General features: G+C 34.7%; 1 protein-coding gene across 1 annotated transcript; it reads left to right on the plus strand.

The window, feature by feature from the left end:
- The first annotated feature begins 7,287 nt into the window (after positions 1–7,287).
- Positions 7,288–23,189, plus strand: LOC117322607 (transmembrane 9 superfamily member 3-like). Its single transcript, XM_033877549.1, is given in 16 exon segments — positions 7,288–7,493; positions 9,132–9,227; positions 9,229–9,328; positions 9,636–9,758; positions 10,419–10,579; positions 12,116–12,193; positions 12,659–12,790; positions 13,228–13,394; positions 15,058–15,152; positions 18,283–18,413; positions 18,796–18,935; positions 19,654–19,722; positions 20,132–20,278; positions 20,447–20,530; positions 20,949–21,025; positions 21,386–23,189. Coding segments are annotated over 16 exon segments (1,758 nt in total). The 5' UTR covers positions 7,288–7,403; the 3' UTR covers positions 21,454–23,189.
- The last annotated feature ends 244 nt before the right edge of the window (positions 23,190–23,433 follow it).

Below are 23,433 nucleotides of genomic sequence, written 5' to 3' on the forward strand. Positions count from 1 at the left end.
TGTATATTTTTTTCAATCCATATTTTTAAAGGCATCGTGCTGATTCCATTTTTGTTCAATCAAACGTATATAAATGTCCTTACATCCTTTATTATTCTTTAATAAAATGTAAATATGACTTGTACCAATGGTCTTTCTATTGTATTTTCTGCCATTAAGAATACATTTAAATCCTTACATATTTGAGTGACCGACACATACTCTGATAAGCAAAACGTTTTCTGATTCTATACTAAATTTCTGTTTAAAATTGATGAAGGATAGAAATTTATTCTTTTGCTTTAGTAAACATTTCTAGCACCTTTATTAAACCAGTTTCTGTTAAAAAAAGAATTGTTGCCAATACAGAAATTTGGATTATGCTAAATCGGAAGGCTTAGAATTCTTGCGAAGTTTGTATTGTGCTGCTTTTGAAATTTTAACTCATGCCCGAAAAAACATTTTTCCAAAACTCATTATCAGTTCTAAAATGTTTAACAAAGTCAATACCTGTGTTGTCAGGGGTTGGAATAGATATAAACAAATGGTCTAGTTTTGGTATAATGATTGATTTCAATACTACTATCCTACCAAGAGGTGTTAGAATTCTCCGTGACCACTGACTTATGCTGGTCTATATATTTTTCAGAGCTTTAGAATAATTCATTTTAACCCTTTTTTCAAAGTTAACAGAAAAGTCAAGACCGTGTAAATTGAATTTTGTTTTCCCACATTTGAGTTTCCATCTGTGATGGTACACATCTGCACTAATTTTTCCGACCTATCCAAATAACTTCAGCAGCAATAACACAATTTAATCATCGAACATTTAAAAGGGATGGAGATATCATTTACCATTTATGCAAAATATGTTCCCCTTCCCACAAGGATATTTCTGACTAAATTGGGCTCAAATCCATTCATAACTTTACGAGTAGCGATTTAAAGAAATTGCCTCCATTTTAAAGTTCAACCGTTAAATTATCAACTTTAGCAATACAGTCATACGAGTTCATGATCATTATAATATCTTGACACACGACGAGACATTTACAGCCTTATTAATGGGACTAAAAAGTGATATACTGTCAAGATGTAGTTTTTTGGGGGGTTCATAGATGCAGTGACGAATATAGAGTATGTACGGTAGGTCCCTGATAGATGTCAGTAGAATGTTAAGAGTATTTCCGCCATCGGATCCCATGCCTATAGTGCAATCAACAGGTGTTGGTGTTGTCTATGTTTAGGATACAGTAACCCATGTTTATGTTGTCTATGTTTAGGATACAGTAACTCATGTTTGTGTTGTCTATGTTTAGGATACAGTAACTCATGTTTTTGTTCTCTATATTTAGGATACAGTAACTCATGTTTTGGCTCTGTATGTTTAGGATACAGTAACTCATGTGCGTGTTCTCTATGTGTAGAATACAGTAACTCATGTTTGTGTTCTCTATGTTTAGGATACAGTAACTCATGTTTGTGTTCTCTATGTTTAGGATACAGTAACTCATGTTTGTGTTCTCTATGTTTAGGATACAGTAACTCATGTTTGTGTTCTCTATGTTTAGGATACAGTAACTCAATCAGTGGTAATGCCCAAGTATGTGTTCTCTATATTTAGGATACAGTAACTCATGTTTGTGCTAACTATGTTTAGGATACAGTAACTCATGTTTGTGCTCTCTTTGTTTAGGATACAGTAACTCATGTTTGTGTTCTCTATGTTTAGGATACAGTAACTCATGTTTGTGTTCTCTATGTTTAGGATACAGTAACTCAATCAGTGGTAATGCCCATGTTTGTGTTCTCTATATTTAGGATACAGTAGCTCATGTTTGTGTTCTCTATGTTTAGGATACAGTAACTCATGTTTGTGTTCTCTATGTTTAGGATACAGTAACTCATGTTTGTGTTGTCTATGTTTAGAATATAGTAACTCAAGTTTGTGTTCCCTATGTTTAGGATACAGTAACTCATGTTTGTGTTGTCTATGTTTAGGATACAGTAACTCGATACAGTTACCCATGTTTGTGTTCTCTATGTTTAGGATACAGTAACTCATGCTTGTGTTGTCTATGTTCAGGATACAGTAACTCATGTTTGTGTTCTCTATGTTTAGGATACAGTAACTCATGTTTGTGTTCTCTATGTTTAGAATACAGTAACTCATGTTTGTGTTGTCTATGTTTAGGATACAGTAACTCATGTTTGTGTTGTCTATGTTTAGAATACAGTAACTCAAGTTTGTGTTCCCTATGTTTAGGATACAGTAACTCATGTTTGTGTTCTCTATGTTTAGGATACAGTAACTCATGTTTGTGTTCTCTATGTTTAGGATACAGTAACTCATGTTTGTGTTGTCTATGTTTAGGATACAGTAACTCAATCAGCGGTAATGCCCATGCTTGTGTTGTCTATGTTTAGGATACAGTAACTCAAGTTTGTGTTCTCTATGTTTAGGATACAGTAACTCAAGTTTGTGTTCTCTATGTTTAGGATACAGTAACTCATGTTTGTGTTGTCTATGTTTAGGATACAGTAACCCATGTTTGTGTTGTCTATGTTTAGGACACAGTAACTCATGTTTGTGATCTCTATGTTTAGGATACAGTAACTCATGTTTGTGTTCTCTATGTTTAGGATACAGTAACTCAAGTTTGTGTTGTCTATGTTTAGGATACAGTAACCCATGTTTGTGTTCTCTATGTTCAGGATACAGTAACTCATGTTTGTGTTCTCTATGTTTAGGATACAGTAACTCATGTTTGTGTTCTCTATGTTTAGGATACAGTAACTCATGTTTGTGTTCTCTATGTTTAGGATACAGTAACTCATGTTTGTGTTCTCTATGTTTAGGATACAGTAACTCAATCAGTGGTAATGCCCAAGTATGTGTTCTCTATATTTAGGATACAGTAACTCATGTTTGTGCTAACTATGTTTAGGATACAGTAACTCATGTTTGTGCTCTCTTTGTTTAGGATACAGTAACTCATGTTTGTGTTCTCTATGTTTAGGATACAGTAACTCATGTTTGTGTTCTCTATGTTTAGGATACAGTAACTCAATCAGTGGTAATGCCCATGTTTGTGTTCTCTATATTTAGGATACAGTAGCTCATGTTTGTGTTCCATATGTTTAGGATACAGTAACTCATGTTTGTGTTCTCTATGTTTAGGATACAGTAACTCATGTTTGTGTTGTCTATGTTTAGAATACAGTAACTCAAGTTTGTGTTCCCTATGTTTAGGATACAGTAACTCATGTTTGTGTTGTCTATGTTTAGGATACAGTAACTCGATACAGTAACCCATGTTTGTGTTCTCTATGTTTAGGATACAGTAACTCATGCTTGTGTTGTCTATGTTCAGGATACAGTAACTCATGTTTGTGTTCTCTATGTTTAGGATACAGTAACTCATGTTTGTGTTCTCTATGTTTAGAATACAGTAACTCATGTTTGTGTTGTCTATGTTTAGGATACAGTAACTCAATCAGCGGTAATGCCCATGCTTGTGTTGTCTATGTTTAGGATACAGTAACTCAAGTTTGTGTTCTCTATGTTTAGGATACAGTAACTCATGTTTGTGTTCTCTATGTTTAGGATACAGTAACTCATGTTTGTGTTCTCTATGTTTAGGATACAGTAACTCATGTTTGTGTTCTCTATGTTTAGGATACAGTAACTCATGTTTGTGTTCTCTATGTTTAGGATACAGTAACTCAATCAGTGGTAATGCCCAAGTATGTGTTCTCTATATTTAGGATACAGTAACTCATGTTTGTGCTAACTATGTTTAGGATACAGTAACTCATGTTTGTGCTCTCTTTGTTTAGGATACAGTAACTCATGTTTGTGTTCTCTATGTTTAGGATACAGTAACTCATGTTTGTGTTCTCTATGTTTAGGATACAGTAACTCAATCAGTGGTAATGCCCATGTTTGTGTTCTCTATATTTAGGATACAGTAGCTCATGTTTGTGTTCCATATGTTTAGGATACAGTAACTCATGTTTGTGTTCTCTATGTTTAGGATACAGTAACTCATGTTTGTGTTGTCTATGTTTAGGATACAGTAACTCAATGTTTGTGTTCTCTATGTTTAGGATACAGTAACTCATGTTTGTGTTGTCTATGTTTAGGATACAGTAACTCGATACAGTAACTCATGTTTGTGTTCTCTATGTTTAGGATACAGTAACTCATGTTTGTGTTGTCTATGTTTAGGATACAGTAACTCATGTTTGTGTTCTCTATGTTTAGGATACAGTAACTCATGTTTGTGTTCTCTATGTTTAGGATACAGTAACTCATGTTTGTGTTGTCTATGTTTAGGATACAGTAACTCATGTTTGTGTTCTCTATGTTTAGGATACAGTAACTCATGTTTGTGTTTTCTATGTTTAGGATACAGTAACTCATGTTTGTGTTCTCTATGTTTAGGATACAGTAACTCATGTTTGTGTTCTCTATGTTTAGGATACAGTAACTCATGTTTGTGTTGTCTATGTTTAGGATACAGTAACTCAATCAGCGGTAATGCCCATGCTTGTGTTGTCTATGTTTAGGATACAGTAACTCAAGTTTGTGTTCTCTATGTTTAGGATACAGTAACTCAAGTTTGTGTTCTCTATGTTTAGGATACAGTAACTCATGTTTGTGTTCTCTATGTTTAGGATACAGTAACCCATGTTTGTGTTGTCTATGTTTAGGACACAGTAACTCATGTTTGTGATCTCTATGTTTAGGATACAGTAACTCATGTTTGTGTTCTCTATGTTTAGGATACAGTAACTCAAGTTTGTGTTGTCTATGTTTAGGATACAGTAACCCATGTTTGTGTTCTCTATGTTTAGGATACAGTAACTCATGTTTGTGTTCTCTATGTTTAGGATACAGTAACTCATGTTTTTGTTCTCTATGTTTAGGATACAGTAACTCGATACAGTAACCCATGTTTGTGTTCTCTATGTTTAGGATACAGTAACTCATGCTTGTGTTGTCTATGTTCAGGATACAGTAACTCATGTTTGTGTTCTCTATGTTTAGGATACAGTAACTCATGTTTGTGTTCTCTATGTTTAGAATACAGTAACTCATGTTTGTGTTGTCTATGTTTAGGATACAGTAACTCATGTTTGTGTTGTCTATGTTTAGAATACAGTAACTCAAGTTTGTGTTCCCTATGTTTAGGATACAGTAACTCATGTTTGTGTTCTCTATGTTTAGGATACAGTAACTCATGTTTGTGTTGTCTATGTTTAGGATACAGTAACTCATGTTTGTGTTGTCTATGTTTAGGATACAGTAACTCAATCAGCGGTAATGCCCATGCTTGTGTTGTCTATGTTTAGGATACAGTAACTCAAGTTTGTGTTCTCTATGTTTAGGATACAGTAACTCAAGTTTGTGTTCTCTATGTTTAGGATACAGTAACTCATGTTTGTGTTCTCTATGTTTAGGATACAGTAACCCATGTTTGTGTTGTCTATGTTTAGGACACAGTAACTCATGTTTGTGATCTCTATGTTTAGGATACAGTAACTCATGTTTGTGTTCTCTATGTTTAGGATACAGTAACTCAAGTTTGTGTTGTCTATGTTTAGGATACAGTAACCCATGTTTGTGTTCTCTATGTTTAGGATACAGTAACTCATGTTTGTGTTCTCTATGTTTAGGATACAGTAACTCATGTTTTTTTCTTTATGTAATGTGTGAAATAAATATAAGTGGCATCTGCGGGTGCAATAAAAAGGTCTACCCTGTATCGTATAAATCATTTGTTGAGTAGTGTATTGCTGATCATTTAGACCACAGCCCTATTACAGATCTGAAAAATAAATACCTTGAAATCATAATTAAGAAGACCATGCACACAAAAAAAAACAAAAAAACAAAACCAAAGAAAAAAACAAAAAACAAAAAAACAGAAGAAGGAAGAAACTTGATGATGTAATGTCTGTTTGAACTGAAAAGCTCAAAGTAATGAAAAAAACACACTTGAATTTGACCTCTGAAATATGGCGCGGGAAGGATGTCATAATTAAATATGTTTGCCTAGGCGAATAGGTGATATCACTTAATGAAACGAATAGGCGATATCACTCATTCGAATAGGTGATATCACTTAATGAAACGAATAGGTGATATCACTCACTCGAATAGGTGATATCACTTAATGAAACGAATAGGTGATATCACCAATTCGAATAGGTGATATCACTTAAGAATATCTTTAAGTGATATCACCTATTCGAATAGGTGATATCACCTATTCGAATGAGTCATATCACCTATTCGAATTGGTGATATCACATATTCGTTTCATTAAGTGATATCACCTATTCGAATGGGTGATATCACCTATTCGAATTGGTGATATCACCTATTCGAATATGTGATATCACGTATTTGAAAAATGAATTGGTGATATCACCTATTCGAATAGGTGATATCACTGATTGAATAGGTGATATCACCTATTCGAATAGGTGATATCACCAAATGGGAATAAATAGTAAAACGGCGCCCCATACTGGCAGCAATACTGTTAGTCCTTTAAATACATAGAAGATATATATGAAACAGGGAATTCGATTGGTCTGTTATTTAAATCATTTTAATGCGTTAAAACAAAAGCTACGACTTTTAACGCGTTAAACGAATGAAGTCGTTTATCACGTTAAATGCTAGCTAAGTAACAAATTTAACGCGTTAAAATTCCATGAAAACATTTAACGCGTTAAGCTTTAACGCGTTAAAGCTTAACGCGTTAAAACTAGTTTTAACGCGTTAAATGTTATGTTTAACACGTTAAACACATTTAACGCGTTAAAGCTTAACGCGTTAAATGTATCTCGTTTTTGACATGAACGATAGCATACACACTTATTATTTCAGAAAAGGCTGAAACGAAAAATGAAGATAATGATGATGACTGATTGAGGTTGATGACATCATGATCGATGTACAATGTACAGGTGTCAAACTCATAAAAAATAAAATTACCTAAATTTTCTTCCAGGTTAGAACGAATATTCATACCCTGCCTACGTTACACTGCTCTCCGGTAGGGTATCTGACGACTACCATCTGTACTGTAGCCATACCGGTGTCAACTCATAAATAAAATTAACTAGAATCTAAATGTTCTTCATGAACATTGTCAACATCATAACAAAATATGCATAGTACTAAACTTACTAAACTAGATAGTAGAAATCGCGTAAACTTTACTGTAAATATTCTCTCCAGAATATCAAATTGAAGAGTAATCTCCCCTTCATTCTGGTTTTCTCCGTCGATCGGTGTGCGTGACGTGGCCAATGGAGTCTGCCATATTGGCAGTAGAGTCTCAGAAATATCGGTCTAGCATCGATCTCGAATCCAGCTGTAACTGAAGACATCAAAGAGAAAAAAGATGGGCAGTCAATGCCTCAGCCTTTTAGTAATAACATGCATTGTTATTTGTGTCTTTAACTCTGCATTTGGAGATGAACATAACCATCAGGTAAAGCCGCCCTCCTATGAATTTTAGTTTGACGTTGCTGAACCGGCTAAAGAATAAACATAGCCGTATGACAAATAGCTGCCATCACATAATTTCATCATGATATAACAGACGCATACATGTGAACTTGTTCCACAGGATATACTGATGTTGGTTTACTAAAAGTGACAGTTTTGTTATCTGGAAAAATGCATTTTTGTTCGTTTTGCACTTGACAACCAAAAAGAACTGTAGAATATTTTATAAACAAATTCATGTTGATGGCCTGCTCTAGTATATGAAATCGACATGTCTGATTATGAAACTAATCATATCGAAACAATATCCAATCTATTCGATTTTTAAAAGTAATGACATCGATAGCGATCTTCATTAATTTTTAATTTCTGACCAGACATGTTTTGTATCATCCCCCCCCCCCCCCCCCCCCTCCGCGCTCTTACGTTGAAAAACGCCTAGCACCCCCCACCCCTTTTCAATTCCTCACAACTTTCCCACTTCTCTACGCATGTTACCCCCTCCCGTGGATTTTCCCAAGCCCAAGTCCCCCTCCACCCAGGTCTGATCATGCAGACAGGATGCATATTTACAGTGAATGGTGCATTTTAATCCTGCACCTGATATGCAGATAAAGTTGAGAAGAGCTACTGTAGATAGCAGTGATGTTTTACAAATGATCTTTTCCGGGTATAATTTAATTAGAGTTGAAATGCACTCTGTCAGTGGTTTATTTATTGTTTACCAAGTGAGAGACCGAACAAATGAAGCACTTTATTTGATTTAACGTCCTCCACAGAAATATGTTAGTTTTTGACATTTTTTTCATTTTATGTTCACTATCTTAATAACAAATTTAGTAAGTGTGTTGAAGGGACACAAGAATGAGTTTTTTTATGTAAAATTTGTTGTATAAGTGGTTATTAGTCCCCTGCCGTTTGAAAAACGGGGGGGGGGGGGAGGACTTTAGCTTTACCCTCCGTCCATCTGTCTGTCTGTCACATACGCCATCGTCTGGACAACTCCTTCTAAAGTACTACCCTGATCTTAACAAAACTTGGTATACATGATCAGTATAACATGTAGTTGTGCATCCCACATTTTTTTTCTCGAAAAACCATTTAAAAAAAAATTGGAAATAAATACTAAAAATAGGTGCACTTCTAGCTCAGGCAGGGGACTTTGTATTGCTGTTGCTACTAATATTATATAGTGCTGCAGTCGGGGATTGGTTTTATTTTGTTATATACATGAAAATTCTTCCAAACCGAGTTTGATGTATTTGAGTTTTACTGTAATTTGTAAACTTCAGAATCAGAAATATATTGACTCATGATCAGGCCTTTAAAAAAAACCTATTCCCTATAACCATGTCAGCCATATATTTCTGTACCATCCCTAAATTTTTTTGTCATTTTTATGGAAGAACTGTTAATACCAAGATTCTATAATCTTAGTAAATTATATTTAAAAAAAAAAACAATTTTCCTGACCTACCTATTTTTGTGTCATGTTTGTGGAAAAGAATGCATTATCTTACAAACCTCGTCTCACATTTATTCATGCATTATTAGGTGAAGCTTACCTGTACTGGTGTGCTTATGTAAACTTTTTAAAATTTTGTATCTAATCTTGTTTTAGTATGAAGATGGAGAGGAAATTGTGTTATGGATGAACACAGTGGGTCCATACCACAACAGACAGGAGACCTACTCCTTCTTTTCCTTGCCATTCTGTCCAGGGACCGAAAGAAAATATTGGTCATTACCATGAAACCCTTGGAGAGGCATTACAGGGGACAGAACTGGAGTTTAGTGGTCTGGATATTGATTTTAAAGGTATATTCTGGTGTTGATATGTAAGATTTTATGTAAACCACTGTCAACAATAATCTATCAAACACTGATATATGTTTTGATAAAGTTTGTGCTGGCCTCCTCTTCGTCCAGTAATTTGAATATGTCACCCAGTATTGCAATAAAAAGTAAATTTAATTAACAGTTTTCCAGGCTTAAACAACATGTACTTTTTTGTTTGAGAAATGAATATTGTTATAATACCTGTTAGAAAAAGAGGAATTTGGGAGTACAGGAAAAAATTGTATGGTGCTGTGAGGAGCTTATATATTGCATGTATTTATTTCAGGTGACATGAAGAAGACAGAGTACTGCTCTGTTACACTGACTGAAGAGAAATACCAGGCTTTTGTCTATGCTGTCAAAAACCACTATTGGTATCAGATGTACATAGATGATCTACCTATATGGGGTAAAAGCATTTAAATCTGACACTCATGTCCTGGTTGTCGTTTACTTCGAGACATTTTTCATAAAATTATCATTTTGTTTTAACTTAACATTGAAACAAATTCCCAAGCACCTGGGGTCTTTGAATGATTAGTAAGTGTTTATCGAGTAAGTAGAAATTTGTCCAATCTGTCTACAGAACTATTTTTCTTTACAGTAGTCAACACTATCATTTAGAGACGCGCAAGGCTTATATTTATTACAGGAAGAAACTTTTTTTATAAAACTGAATTAACGGTTGTAAGCATTAGTTTACACCTTACAAATATTTTGCACTTTTCAAAAAAAACATTTGGCAAATTTTCAAGTTGTGTTTATTATTCACGTGACCACATTCAACAAGTATGGCAATGTTATTTATGGCAGTGTTAGGCACTCGCACATGCTTATATAGTGTTCACTGTTCTCTACTTAGTTTGTAATATTGAATGTACATGTTCAATATTACATAAGTCATGTGATTAAAATTCTGCTGTACCTGCTGCCTGTTATTAAATAGTCTCTGAACATTGTATTTTGTCACCGTTAGAGATCAATTTATATTTGAGTATTGGTTATATATCTGATAAAATGAAAAAAAATGTACAGCTTTGATAAGTAATGTTATTGTTTTATTTTATAGGAATTGTAGGTGAAATTGATGAAGGAGGTGATGGCTTCTACATCTGGACACATAAAAAGTTTGACCTAGGTCAAAACAATCATCAAATTGTTGATGTTAATCTAACAAGTGAAGCAAAGAAAAAACTTGTACTTAATGAGAAAATATCATTCAGCTATGAGGTACGTAAATATGTTGTACCGCAATCTGACTACTAGGTTAGATTGTGTTTCTTTGTACGGTGAATGACAACTGCTGGGATGATATTTCATTTGAACCCTGATTTCTGATAAACAATGAATTCAGATCATTGACTGAGCAATTTGTCATTTACCACATTTTGTCCATGAATAAGTGTGAATTTAAGGTCAAATAACAACGGATTAAAACAAAATGGCCTGATAACAGTACGATAGAATTAAAGAATGTCGTCCGTAAACGACTTTAGCTGTTGATTGGACATTGAACAATACTGAAATCAAAATGAACTAAACAAAGTAAAATAGAATTGAGACATTTCATATCCCTGTTCATAATAAACAATTGTTTAACTTCACAACAAAATACATATATCTATTGTTACAAGTTAGGAACTGTTTTAGATGCCCTGAAAAAAGTTTGCAATTGGCTTCTTTTTTTTTTACTTTGAGACATAGTGAAAATTAGAAGTGATGATGTAAAATGTGAACCTGCTTTCGGATTTATACAATGAAAGTTCAATATTCTCGACTGCTGTACCTGAATTACATTGCTGTTGAAGATAATTCAGCTAAATTTCAGTAGTTTGCTAGTGATTATGCGATATACATATTTACAATGTCATGAATTAGGAAATGGCTAACTATGATGATACACTTGAACCCTGATTTCTGATATGCAATGAATTCAGATTCTTGACTGAGTGTGGCCATTTCAAAAGCATAATGTAAGTAAGATGCTGATTACTGAAATAATTATATCTCCAAAAGTTATGTCCTTTTTGGGCAGCAGACGGCAAGGCTTTTTTCTGAGGGCTTTTGGGGGCCGATAATGGGCCCCATTCTCGGTCGAAATTATTTCCTTTCTAGGCCAAATTCCCAAAATGAACAGTTTACTGCTGAAAACCTCTTTCCCAATTTATCAATTTTCTTCCCAAAATGAGACATAGGGAGGCATTTAGGGTACTTTTTTTAAGGTTTCCCATTTACAGTTGGTACTTGTTATAAATGCAATGGGATTTCAACTAATCTTGCTGGCAATAATCCTTACACATTGTAGATGTGCATAATCTATAAGAGGTGAATTTGTCTCCCCTTTTAGGAAAGCTATATAAATTGACCCTGAACCTGTGTTAAAATACTAAATTAATTTCATTATTCTACAAAAAACCTCATTAGCAGGTGGTATGAGTTGGCCTGTGGATGACTGTTATAGTTAACCGTAGTAACAGAAAACTTACTAAGCTACTGACTTGATTTCTTTAGATTTTACTGACAAAATTCCTAAAGAAACAATCTTAAAATAAGGCACTTTAAATTTGTTTTTGATAACTTAAGTCACACTTTGAATATAAAAAAGGCTGCATATTAAACATGAACAAACTTTATGTGGTGTGCAGATCAACAGTTATGGCTCTGATGATATTTGGTAACAATTTCATTTCCAGTGAAGGTGACCTCATTATTTAAAACTTGTTAATTGACCTTTTTCGTCATTAATTCTCAACTCTCAACTTTTAGGTGAAATGGCATGATTCCCCTGTTAAATTTGCTGACCGATTTGACAAGTATTTGGATCCAAACTTCTTTCAACATAGGGTAAGTGTTCTCTGTGCTATCTTATTACGTTTGTAAATTTTTTTGTAAATAATTTGTGAGTAGGATAAGATCACAATGTAAATTAAATTTAAGTGCAAGTCCAAAGCTCTTCAATCAGTTTCTCACTAAATCGTCCTCTGGACAGAGATACCTTGGAGTATGAAGGGGTTATTGTATTTATTTAAGACCTATGAACATGGAGATGCAATCACACCACAACCTTACATTCTGATTTAACTACAGCAGATTGTGTAAGATAACACCTCGTTTATTTCCATATATTGTGATATTCATTGGTTATTTTCATGTTCATTAAGACGAAGCCAAATGTATGTTAATTTGTCAATTTATCTTTTCATGTCACTTGACCGATTCCCCTAGTAGCATTGTTATTAAACTGTTTTGAGGCTAAGCGCCTGGTCGCAGCTACATAATGACTCACAGTTTCCCTTGTTTTGTTTATAGATCCACTGGTTCAGTATCTTCAATTCCTTCATGATGGTCATCTTTTTGGTTGGGTTAGTCAGTATGATTCTGATGAGGACTCTAAGGAAGGATTATGCTCGTTACAGTAAGGAAGAGGACTTGGATGATATGGTATATTTAGTTCTGTTTATATATCTAACCATTGTACAAGTTACTGGTTTTAAAACTGTGTAATCAATAATAAATTTATCTCAACTGGTAGTGAGAATCTCTTCGTGTATTACTCCTGTAAATAAAAAAATGATGTATGGTTTCAGAAGAATAGTATTTGAATGACTTGAGATAGAAATTGAATCTTGCACATCAAACTATTAATTGTGTAGCTATATAAGCAAACCAGCATGATTTTTTTTCTATTTCAAAATATTTTATTTTGTCTTAATTGCAACTTCATCACTATTATCATTTTCTGCTCTTCACCAATCATGTATTCTGAGAGCAAAAGCTTTTTGCCACTGTGGTAAAATACTTTATGCTTCTTAGACTTGTATAGTTGAGTAGCAAACTAAGGTGTTGAAAGTTTTGAACACTTTTAACTTGTATTTCAGGAGAAGGATCTAGGAGATGAGTATGGATGGAAGCAAGTCCATGGAGATGTGTTCAGACCAGCCTCTCACTCCATGCTGTTCTCAGCTTTAATTGGATCGGGCTATCACATCTCTTGTGTGGCTCTCTGTGTCATCATCTTTGCTATCCTGGGTGACCTGTATACTGAGTAAGACAATGATTTGATAATATCTACCTGCTTTTAGTTTTGCCATGTCTCCTGAGCCTTTGTTTTTCTGTGAATAGGGTATTAACCCTTACCACACTATCCTGTATTAATATTATGTATCACCGCTGCATTTTTCTTTATCAATTAGTCAGGTACTGACCATAGGCTGGTGTTTTTTTTTCCGGGTACTCCAGCTCAAAAACTTGGCACATCCTTAAATGACCCTGGCTGTTAAAAGGACATCAAACAAACACAAACTTATTGGTTATTAGGGGTGGGACAGTTCATGATTTATTCGGTTCAGTTAAGGTTTTTTTTTCTCTTTGGTTCCATATACATGTATAAATGTAATTTTTGCAATACCATACCCATACAAACAGGGTGTTTTTGTAAGGCAGAGATATGAATCAACCAACATAATAATTCCAAAAATTTTAAATAAAATAACATGTAACAAAAAGAATGAGATTATTAATTAATTTACAGCAGTGTACCAGGCTAGTCCAAATTTTCTGGCGATCTTACTATGTAAATCAGCTTTAGAGGCGATATTAGCATCAGAACCCTTGAGGTTATGTACCAGGATAACAACACTTGAAGCACAATATAATATCTGTTAGTCTTTCATCTATCAAATGAAAACTACAGCTTAAATTTTCATTGTTCATTAGAATAAAATGTTCAATTTCAATTTTTTATTTCAAAGTAAATGCCTCTGTGTTAATGTAGCTGACCAACCTGACTTCAATTTTTTTATTTGTTTGAACATTGACGCAGGGTTTGGACGTTTTCTCCTGGCTGATCTCCTCTTGCACGCCATATTTCCGCTTAAGATGGGATGATATAATAGCTGTAGTGCTGTGCTTATATTTCAAGGGCTTTCCACACATGTTACACACAGATGATTTCTAATTATTTCTACCCTCCCACTCATTTCTGGATCAGCCAGAAGGTCATGATCTCTTGGAACTGTCATTTTAATTTGTCGATCTTTGACAAGATTAACTCGTATATACATCCAAAAATTAAATTAGTCGGATGATTCACTTTCACTGCCAGAATTTATTAACACTACAAGAGTATCTCCCTCATCTTTCTGCGATGAAACCATTCCCGCCATGTTTACAAAACAAATGTTGCGGACTTATCACCTGCTCCATTATCGGTCTTTATCTTGAAAGTTTTACATAAACTCCCTTATAGAAAACAGACGCAAAGAAGACCTAGATTCAGTCGTACTAGAAAAGAATAATTCCAGATGTGTTCCAAATGTTTTTAACCATGAACAGGTGGTACATTCCAGAGGTTACACAAATACGGCATTTGCCATGATTGCCGTGATTAACTGCCAGAGTCAAATGAGTGAATACGGCTTATGCAATTGTAAGCGTGGCAAGGGTTAAGAAATTTACTTTATATTGTCATCGGGAATTTATAGCAGATTGATAATTCTGCTTTCTAACTTAATACTGGAGAGTGCTAACCAGATATGCATGGAGTTGTAGAATCGTGCTACCACAACCAGTCATAGATAACACCAGACGTAATTGGGTCCTTGAACAGTTTAAATTTGTGTTTCCATGCAATTCATGCTGTGCAAATGTCTTTATGTCTGGCATTAAACTGATTTTACATATTCTTATCATTTTTTTCTTGATTTCAGACGAGGTTCTTTGCTAAGTACTGCCATATTTGTTTATGCTGCAACATCACCGGTCAATGGATACTTTGGTGGAAGTCTTTATGCCAGGATGGGAGGTAATCAAGATTTAGCTCCCCTTAACCGTAGCAGGAATTTTCTTACATTTTTTTTTGTCCAGGGTCCAATGAATTGTGAATATTTATACAGTAAAATAAGGGGAAATAAAAATTCATACATTTTTCAGTTTCTGTCAACAAATTTGCTTGAACCTAATTTAGTGTGAGAAAAAAAAGAAAATAGATCAGATAAAATAGACAAATAAAATGACTATTTCTAGATTTTGTGTCTGGATGTTGGTTTCCTTAATTATCAAGCATGGCCAGCAGCATGTTTATCACACTGCCTACTTTTTAGCTCACCACCTGATGATGGTGGACCGTTAATTTCGTCCTTGTGTGGCCCTCATCAGCCCTAAAAAAATTCTTGCACGACTATTTCTGAAAACTTTGTGTAGGTATCAGTACCCCTCTGCCTCTAGTTGTGCTTAATCAGTTTCTAGTCTTATCTGGAAAACAAAATGGCCAAAAGGTGACTCTTGAATTTCCACAATTAAAGTTTGTTGTCGCTATTTCTTGCGTAGTATAGGAAAGATTTTCTCATACTTAATAGCGAGTTTTCCTTGCTCTGTCATTAGCATTACTTTTCAAGTATAGTGTATGATCACAATCGAAAACTCTGTTATTGAAAAATAACCGAAAAATAGTATTTTACATCAATGCAACAGAAATAACTGGATGATATTCTGATGTTTACTTTTGAAATTAAATTTTCAAGGGATTAAAATATTGTTTTAACAACACTTATGAACATTAAAGTTTTTGGAAGTTCCCATCTCTTATCGAGCAAAATTACATTACATCTTGGGGGGGGGGGGATGACCACTTAAGTATGAAGTTTCAGTTGCAAATTGGGAAATTTAGTAAGAAATTCTGAGGGAAAATGAGCGGAATAAGCCATTATTCAGAAATGGAGCAAAGTTCTATTGTAGGAGTTTTTAGCCCACCATCATCAGATGGTGGGCTATTCAAATCGCCCTGCGTCCGTGGTCCCTCCGTCCGTAAACAATTCTTGTTATCGCTATTTCTCAGAAAGTGCTGAAGGGATCTTTCTCAAATTTCATATATAGGTTCCCCTTGGTTCCTAGTTATGCATATTGCATTTTGAGACCGATCGGAAAACAACATGGCCGACAGGCAGCCATCTTGGATTTTGACGAGTGAAGTTTGTTATCGCTATTTCTCAGAAAGCACCAAAGGGATCTTTCTCAAATTTCACATGTAGGTTCCTCTTGGTGCCTAGTTATGCATATTGCATTTTGAGACCAATCGGAAAACAACATGGCCGACAGGCAGCCATCTTGGATTTTGACAATTGAAGTTTGTTATCGCTATTTCTGAGAAAGTATTGAAGGGATATTTCTCAAATTTCCTATGTAGGTTTCCCTAGGTGCCTAGTTATGCATATTGCATTTTGAGACCAATCGGAAAACAACATGGCCGACAGGCAGCCATCTTGGATTTTGACAATTGAAGTTTGTTATCGCTATTTCTCAGAAAATACTGAAGGGATCTTTCTCAAATTTCATATGTAGGTTCCTCTTGGTGCCTAGTTATGCATGTTGCATTTTGAGACCAATCAGAAAACAACATTGCCGAGAGGCAGCCATCTTGGATTTTGACAATTGAAGTTTGTTATCGCTATTTCTCCGAAAGTAATGAAGCGATCATTCTCAAATTTCATATGTAGGTTCCCCTCGGTGCCTAGTGATGCATATTGCATTTTGAGACTAATGGGAAAACAACATGGCCGACAGGCAGCTATCTTGGATTTTGACAATTGAAGTTTGTTATCGCTTTTCTCAGAAAGCACTGAAGGGATCTTTCTCAAATTTCACATGTAGGTTTCTCTTGGTGCTTAGTTATGCATATTGCATTTTGAGACCGATTGGAAAACAAAATGGCCGACAGGCAGCCATCTTGGATTTTGACAATTGAAGTTTGTTATCGCTATTTCTCCGAAAGTACTGAAGGGATCTTTCTCAAATTTCATATGTAGGTTCCCCTCGGTGCCTAGTTATGCATATTGCATTTTGAGACTAATGGGAAAACAACATGGCCGACAGGCAGCCATCTTGGATTTTGACAATTGAAGTTTGTTATCGCTATTTCTCAGAAAGTGCTGAAGGGACCTTTCTCATATTTCATATGTAGGTTCCTCTTGGTGCCTAGTTATGCATATTGCATTTTGAGACCAATCAGAAAACAACATGGCCGACAGGCAGCCATCTTGGATTTTGACAATTGAAGTTTGTTATCGCTATTTCTCAGAAAGTAATGAAGGGATCATAATCAAATTTCAGATGTAGGTTCCCCCTCGGTGCCTGGTTATGCATATTGCATTTTGAGACCAATCGGAAAACAACATGGCCGACAGGCAGCCATCTTTGATTTTGACAATTGAAGTTTGTTATCGCCATTTCTCAGAAAGTAATGAAGGGATCATTCTCAAATTTCATATGTAGGTTCCCCTTGGTGCCTAGTTATGCATATTGCATTTTGGGACCAATAGGAAAACAACATGGCCGACAGGCAGCCATCTTGGATTTTGACAATTGAAGTTTGTTATCGCTATTTCTCAGAAAATACTGAAGGGATCTTTCTCAAATTTCATTTGTAGGTTCCTCTTGGTTTCTTATTATGCATATTGCATTTTGGGACCGATCAGAAAACAACATGGCCGAGAGGCAGCCATCTTTGATTTTGACTATTGAAGTTTGTTATCGCTATTTCTCAGAATTGCTGAAAGGATCTTCCTCAAATTTCATATGTAGGTTCCCCTTGGTTCCTGGTATTGCATTTTTGGACCAATCTGAAAACAACATGGCCGACAGACAGCCATTATCGCTAAATCTTAAATTTGTTATATAGGTTCCCTTTGTTTGAAAAGTACCAGAGGGCTATTAGTAAGACTTAGAGGAAGGGAAAAGTATAGAAAAGATCAATCTGACATGGAACCTATAAAGATCATTCAATGGTGGGCGCCAAGATCCCTCTGGGATCTCTTGTTTGGTTGTAATAAGATGTGTAAGCATTTATGTATGCATTGAATCTGTTTAAAACCATAGTTCTGTATTGAGAGACTTAAAGAAACAACTTGAAAGAATCTGAACAAATCTTTTCATTGCAGGCAAAATATGGATCAAACAGATGCTGGCAAGTGCATTCATGATGCCAACGCTTGTTTGTGGAACAGCTTTCTTCATCAACTTTATTGCAATATACTACCATGCATCAAGAGCTATTCCATTTGGTACCATGGTAAGGAAATTTACTTCAATGGAAATTTGGTAGTTTGAGATTGATTTTTGAATTCTGCATGTGTCAAACTAGTATATGAGAAAACAACTAAAGGTTTTTACCTGGAAAGTTGAGGGTATTATTATTGTAGATTCATAATTGTACTGGTTTAAGTCCCTCAAAATTTTAAAAGGAGCATTGCATGGTATAGGGAATGCCTGTCGAGAGCAATATTGGCCTCAAAATAATGGTTTGAAATGTAAAATGGTATAGTTTGATGTCATTGTAGATACTTTCTGAAGGATGAACAGACTGTAAATAAACTTATTAATTTTTACAACATGTACAGTTACGTGGAGGTAGCACCATCTCTAATCACTGCTTCCTCCTTTCTGTCTTTTAGGTGGCTGTGACTTGTATCTGCATCTTTGTGATACTGCCGCTGACCCTGGTGGGAACAGTGTTAGGGAGGAATCTGGCAGGCCAGCCCAACTATCCCTGTCGTATCAATGCTGTACCACGGCCTATACCTGAGAAAAAGTGGTATGTAAATGATTCTTGATTTGATTATAATGAATACAATACAAATATATGGGGTGGCACACAGCAGAACTTTTTCTAACCTATCAGTTGTCCATTTTCAATTAAAAAATATCATGGTGAGGTTTAAGCAAATTTCACTGTTTTGTTGTTATTCCCTGCAAAATGCGTTTGCGGGGGATATTAAATTGGGCTCTGTCCGTCCGTCCGAGATTCTTTTCCAGGCTATAACTCCATAACCGTTCAACGCAGCTCCTTGAAACTTTCTGTATATAGCAGACTAGTGCCCTAGTGCCTTTTGCTATTGCGGACCTTCCATTTTCGGTATTATTTCTGTCACCATGGAAACTTAGTCAAAAATACCAAATTACTGTTTCCTTTCGTTTCCGGGCTATAACTCCACAACCGCTCAACGCAGCTCCTTGAAACTTTCTGTATATATCAGACTAGTGCCCTAGTTGTGCCTTTCGCTATTGCGAACCTTCCATTTTCGGTATTTTTTCTGTCACCATAGAAACTTAGTCAAAAATACCAAATTACTGTTTCCTTAATAACTGTTACTTTGAGCTTGATATATACATGTATTTGGGTTTTCATACCAACTGCGGGGCGCGGGGGATAATGCCAAGCTTTGCGGCTCCTTGTTTTTTTACACAATCCAAAATCTAAGTGGATAGATTATTAATCTTCATTCTTGTTAATTTCTTGATTATTGTAACAGGTTTATGGAGCCTGCTGTGATAACTGTGCTTGGAGGAATCCTGCCATTCGGCTCTATATTCATCGAGATGTAAGTTTTATTTTACTCTCTTAATAAACACTACATAATTCAAATCTTGGGCTAATATCCAATACATAACTGTTTTAAATATAATGCGTGTCGTTTTCATACACACTTTTAATTTTTCTATCTTTTATGAAACTTGTGTTTGTTTTCATAACTTACACAAAAGTTTAACTTCTGTTTTTATAAATGTTTGAAGTTCCACTCAAAAAGGGTGAAAAAGTTAAACATTCATTCTATTACACCTGATTTCTAATGTGTCGCAGAGTTCCACATTTTCAAAAGCATCAATGGAACATATCTTGTAAGAGTTAAGTTCAGCAAATGTGAGGTAATTTTGTGTAAGGGAGGTAAGGGCCTTTGTTTGTATTGGCATTGTGACTTGGTGACCGACGTAGTTCTGGTTTTCTTGCAGGTACTTCATCTTCACATCCTTTTGGGCCTACAAAATATACTACGTCTATGGATTCATGTTATTGGTGTTTCTTATACTCACTGTTGTAACAGTGTGTGTGACCATTGTTTGTACTTACTTTTTACTGAATGCAGAGGACTACCGCTGGTAAGAACACTCACATTTGAACAAATAGAAAACTTTTTGATGTATATAATAATGTAATATAACTATATAAAAACCTTTTGAAGTATGTGATAATGTAATATAACTATATAGTGCTGAAGGTTAACTGATAAAAAAGTGTTTTAAATAAGGCCTACCTTTCTTTTCTAGGCAATGGACAAGTTTCCTAGCTGCAGCATCAACATCAGGATATGTCTATCTGTACTCATTTTATTACTTTTTCTTTAAAACTAAGTAAGTACTAGCCTGATAATAGATTTTAATTAATTGCCATTAAAGTCTACTGTTGAAGTAAGATAGGAAAGAATATATGCTGAGGATGTGGTAAAATTGTGAACAATGTAGATAACAAAACAGAAAGAGAGTGAGGATAACTGATAAGAGTAATACAGCCTTCAATTATTGTGACTTATTTCTACCTGAAACTTACAAATGCATATGCCTTCTTAAATTTGGAAAAAATGGTTCTATCTTAAGATATGATAGATATTCATAGTTGAAAAAGGCAAATATATCGCAGATATTCATGGTTGAAAAATCCTCCTGATTTTGGCACTTAACAGAGCAAATATATCGCGATATAAGAACATGCTTTTTGTGTATCTATCATGTATTTCATTTGTTGTCCATTGACATGTGAATTTTATTACAGAATGTATGGCTTGTTTCAAACAACGTTTTACTTCGGATATATGGCCCTATTTAGTTTAGCTCTTGGAGTTATGTGTGGTAAGTGTTTTTTCTTGCAATTTGTCGACCAAAGTATCTCTGATACCACAGTATAAAAAAAAACTCGAAAGGAATGTAGAATGTAGTTAAAATTGTGGTTTGTGTGGATAATATTATATTAATACCTAATTAAGATTTCTTGGTGGCACCTAAAAGATGCCTTTGATTAGAATAGATAGAGATATTTGATATGGAAAAGTACTTGTGTAGTAATAAGATAGGTTTTATAGATTTGATAAGCATATGTGGTTGTCCTGCTTGAATCTTGAAATGCCATTTGAGAATCTTGTATAGTTTGAAGCCTGATCATAGAGAGATCATTACAGAAGACTTCAGTATTATCTCATTGACTTATTTCAGGTACATTTGGATACATTGGAACCAGCTTCTTTGTGAGGAAAATCTATTCGACTGTGAAAATTGACTAATTTTGTAGTGATGTTAGAAGGTATATGGCTGGCTGGCCACTTGACCTCACCAACAGCTGATGTGATACAGTGTGTGACTGGTATACCTGACTTGGATGGCTGTGAATAATGATGAGGATCTGACCAACTGTTATGCACTGTTGTGTTGCAGAATGGATGAGTTCAACAATTAGACTGTTCCAAATCTCGGTTTCAACTTTGAGAAGTGATATGTACAGTTATGAGTGATTTTGGTAAATCCAACCAGTGTTCTGCAATCGTGAATAGATAGGTGGTATCTGTAAGACTGCTGTTCTTTGTTAAGACTTTTATACATAAGCTTATGTATCTGGTATGTTGTGCAGTTTTTGTTTCTGAATGAATATTATTGTCAATGTTTTAAAAACAATGGAATGCATTTATTTATATCTTGAGATGCCAATGTTTGGAATTAGTTGAGTTTTAAATCTAAATTCATCATCGCTTTGCTCACAGTTGGTAAACCCATAGTCCTCGCACTCATGATGGGCTTTCCTGTATCAGAAAAATGACTGCTGGTTGGACAGGAGTTTTAGATAAAAGATATAGAAGTGATGTATAGAAAGAAATCTCCTAACTAAAATTATGGAAAACCATTAAAATCTACAAATATGCTGACTCAGTTGGGTTATTGGAAATCAAGCTACATTTTAGTACAACATAATTTTTTCACTACCAAAATATTATCAGCCATAGTCATAATTTATAGTTGATATATCAATGCATTAAATATAGCAAAGAATGTGTTTGAATGATGGTGTATTTAGAATGCTGTGTTGATAGTGTGAACTTCATGGAAGTCTGTTTCATTGATTCATGTCTGAGGGAAAACTGTTTAAACACATTACCATGTCAGCTTAACATTTAATATATTTATATATTGATGTAGCAAAACTTATATTTTGCTGTACTATAGAATTTTAGTTGGTTTTAATTGTAACCAGCTGTATTTAGTTACTGATATCAGAGGAATTTCATCTATGGCTTGACCATGTGAGAAGTGTATATCTAAGATTGGAGTGCTTGTTAAATAATTTTGTTGTAAAATGTTAAATTATTTCTTCAAAGTTTATGTCTGGTGTATGAACTTTCTGTGCATGGGGGAGTGAATGTATATATATTCCAAAGATAATGGATGATATGTTGTATGAGGAACTAAAACATTTCCAGCGTGGTTTTCAGTGTAAATGAGAATACATGTAATACAGTGTGAAAGGCATGACTTGAAAAGTTATTAGACTAGTGTGCTGTACATATTGCAAGATTATACTGCTAGCAAATAACGCAGAGGATGCAGATTATATTGCTAGAAAATAACGCAGAGGATGCCATTTTATAAGTCGCTGATTAACTTGTTTATTATTGGAGCTGTAAGTATCAGTATTGACACTAAGAACAGGAACATCACTGTGGCCATATCAAGGTTACTCTGACGTTTGGTTTGTATATCATGTGGGGGTCATTTCTTCATATTGGATCATGATTTCATCACGTCATTGACTTAAAAGTTTCATGTAGTATCTGGTTTCAAATCTATTTGGTGGTAAATATATTTGTACATATGTAAGATAAAAACCATGAATGTGAAGTAAAACCATGAAAGGAAGACAATCTTACTTTGTTATATTCTGTAAACAGTTCAAAATGATGTATTGTTTGCACCGGGAAATATATGTATATCAAAATTTTATTATGTCTGAATAAAGCTATATATATATATGAAGACAGTAATTTGTAAATGCATCTTAAAGTAATTCTTATTCCTTCGAAACCATTCCGCATCTCTGTTTGTTATTCAAACTAAGAAGTATATTTGTAAACATGGGCAAAACAAAAATTCAGGAATGTCAATAAAGTAATATTAAAAGATATGCCTGTAGAAATCTTTATGGTGTGACGATTTTCTATATCTGTAGAAGTGCTAATTACACGGTGCAATTGAACATTTTTACATAGTGCATA

Source organism: Pecten maximus, chromosome 1, assembly GCF_902652985.1.
Source record: "Pecten maximus chromosome 1, xPecMax1.1, whole genome shotgun sequence".
Taxonomy (NCBI): domain Eukaryota; kingdom Metazoa; phylum Mollusca; class Bivalvia; order Pectinida; family Pectinidae; genus Pecten; species Pecten maximus.